This window comes from Nicotiana sylvestris, chromosome 7 (genome assembly GCF_000393655.2).
Source record: "Nicotiana sylvestris chromosome 7, ASM39365v2, whole genome shotgun sequence".
Lineage (NCBI taxonomy): Eukaryota > Viridiplantae > Streptophyta > Magnoliopsida > Solanales > Solanaceae > Nicotiana > Nicotiana sylvestris.
Window position 1 is genome coordinate 96,114,426 of NC_091063.1, and position 2,443 is coordinate 96,116,868.

A 2,443-nucleotide genomic window follows, 5' to 3' on the forward strand; every position below is an offset into this window, starting at 1 on the left:
GAAGAACCTGGTAAATCAGGATACGACATGGATCAAGAATCAACTACCCAACACCTTATGAATGTGGCAAGGCAAGGTGACTTATCACCTACGCAAGTGGAAAAGGCAAAATCAGCAGCAAAAGGTAAGAAGAAGCAACAAAAAGATAATTTTGCAGTACCAAAAGCTGGGGTGCACACAAGGAGAACGCTAACTAAATCCAACAATCAGTGATGAATGCTCTCATTTGGAATATAAGGTCAGTCAACACACAGCAGGCCTTTGAAAGGTTGACAAAAATGCATAAGAAAAATCACTATGAATTTGTAGGATTAATGGAGCCAAAGCAACAAGCAAAAAAATGGAAAGGTACAGAAACAAGATAGGACTTGCACAAGCAATTTCAAATGTTTCCAACAAGATCTGGGCATTCATAGATGAGGTATTTGAGGTAACTGTCATGTACAATATGGTGCAACAATTAACACTACGATTGTTTCATACTGAATCGCATGTGGAGTTTGTTCTAACTTTGATATATGCTAAATGTGATGCAATTGAGAGGATACAATTATGGGATTCATTATATGAAATGGCAAGGGATATGAATGCACCATGGCTAGTAGGGGGAGATTTCAATGTAATATGGGACGAAGAAGAGAAGTTTGGGGGGTTACCTGTGTCACTGAATGAAATTGATGATTTTCGACAGTGCGTCAACATTTACAATCTCTTCGATCTTGGATTTAAAGGTAGCATATTCACATGGTGGAATGGGAGAGCAGAAGAAGACTGTATATTCAAAAGGCTAGACAGATGCTTGGCCAATTTTCAATTCCAACAAACATTTCCGGGAATAGAGGTGCAACATTTATCAAAGACTGGTTCCGATCATAGTCCAATGTATCTGAAGTGTGATTTTGAGACTCCACCAATAAAAAAGCGTTTTAAGTTCTTGAATTTTTGGGTGGAACATGCAACTTTTAAAGATGTGGTGAGAGAGAACTGGACAGCTGATTTCAGTGCAAATCCTTTTATTATTTTTAATCACAAGTTAAAAAAATTAAAGAAAGCCCTTTCATTGTGGAGTAAGGCTACGTTTGGAAATATTTTCCAAAAGATAGCAAGCATGGAGGAGGTAGTGATGGTTCACGAAGCAGAATTTGAAGCAAATCCTATAGGGATGAACAGGGAAAGGCTACAAAAGGTTCAGGCAGAATTGATCAAATGTCTTACACTAGAGGAGAAATTTTGGCAACAAAAAGCGGGCATGACTTGGTTCAAGGAAGGGGATAGGAATACTAATTTCTTCCACGCACAAGTGAGAGGTAGGAGGAAGAGACTTCAGCTTAACAGAATTCAAGATAGTGGAGGAACATGGATTGAAGAAGAAAAAGAAATTGCAGAAGAGGCTATCAGATTTTACGAGGAACAGTTCACAGAAACAGCTTCTCCTTCTTTATTTGAGATCGTAGACCATGTTCCTAATCTAATGAACAATGAACAGAATGCAGAATTGATTAAGTAGCCAACAAAAGAAGAGGTTAAAGAGGCAGTATTTGGACTTAATGGTGATAGTGCTGGAGGGCCAGATGGTATGACAGGCAAGCTATATCATTCTTGTTGGGACATAATAGGGGATGACCTGTTCGACATGGTGAGGGCTTTTTTCAATGGTCATGAGCTACCAAAGTGTGTAACACACACAAACCTAGTTCTAATACCAAAGAAAAAAGAAGTTACCACTTTTTCTGATCTAAGACCAATAAGCCTCAGTAATTTTTCAAATAAGGTTATATCGAGGGTCGTGTATGAAAGGCTAGTGAAACTTCTCCCAAATCTGATATCGGAGGAACAGTCAGGTTTTGTTAAGGGCAGGAATATAGTAGAAAACATCCTTCTAACTCAGGAGATAGTCACTGACATTAGGCTTAGAACTAAGGCTGGACCTAATGTCATCCTGAAGCTAGATATGACCAAAGCTTATGATAGATTATCCTGGCTAATCCTAACAAAGGTAATAAGAAAGATGGGATTCACAGAAAGGTTGATAGGGATTGTCTTTGGATTAGTTTCAAACAATTGGTATTCTATTCTAATCAATGGTCAAGCTCATGGTTTCTTTAAATCCTCAAGGGGAGCAAAACAAGGTGATCCTGTATCTCCAACTTTGTTTATCTTGGCAGCAGAAGCATTATCTAGGGGCCTCAATGCACTTCATACTAACCTGTATTTTTGTGGATTTGGAATGCCAAAGTGGAGTCCAAAGATCAATCATTTGGTGTATGCAGATGACATGATTATTTTTTCATCATCTGATGAAACTTCTCTGATGTTGATTATGCAAGTGTTGAATGCATATGAAAATGCATCTGGGCAGCTTATTAACAAGACCAAATCAGCTGTGTACCTGCATCATTTAACACACATAGAAGTGGTCAGCAAGGTGGAAAGGATCACAGGC

The 2,443-nt window shown here is 38.6% G+C and overlaps 1 protein-coding gene across 1 annotated transcript; it reads left to right on the forward strand.

The window, feature by feature from the left end:
- Positions 1 to 340: 340 nt before the first annotated feature.
- On the forward strand, positions 341 to 1,507 carry LOC138873476 (uncharacterized). Its single transcript, XM_070151946.1, has one exon. It carries the CDS (start codon positions 341 to 343, stop codon positions 1,505 to 1,507), a length of 1,167 nt encoding a protein of 388 aa, XP_070008047.1.
- Positions 1,508 to 2,443: the final 936 nt, after the last annotated feature.

What these genes read in the sequence shown, in the direction of transcription:
- LOC138873476 (XM_070151946.1), top strand. Translation starts at nt 341, where the DNA reads ATGGAAAGGTACAGAAACAAGATAGGACTTGCACAAGCAATTTCAAAT.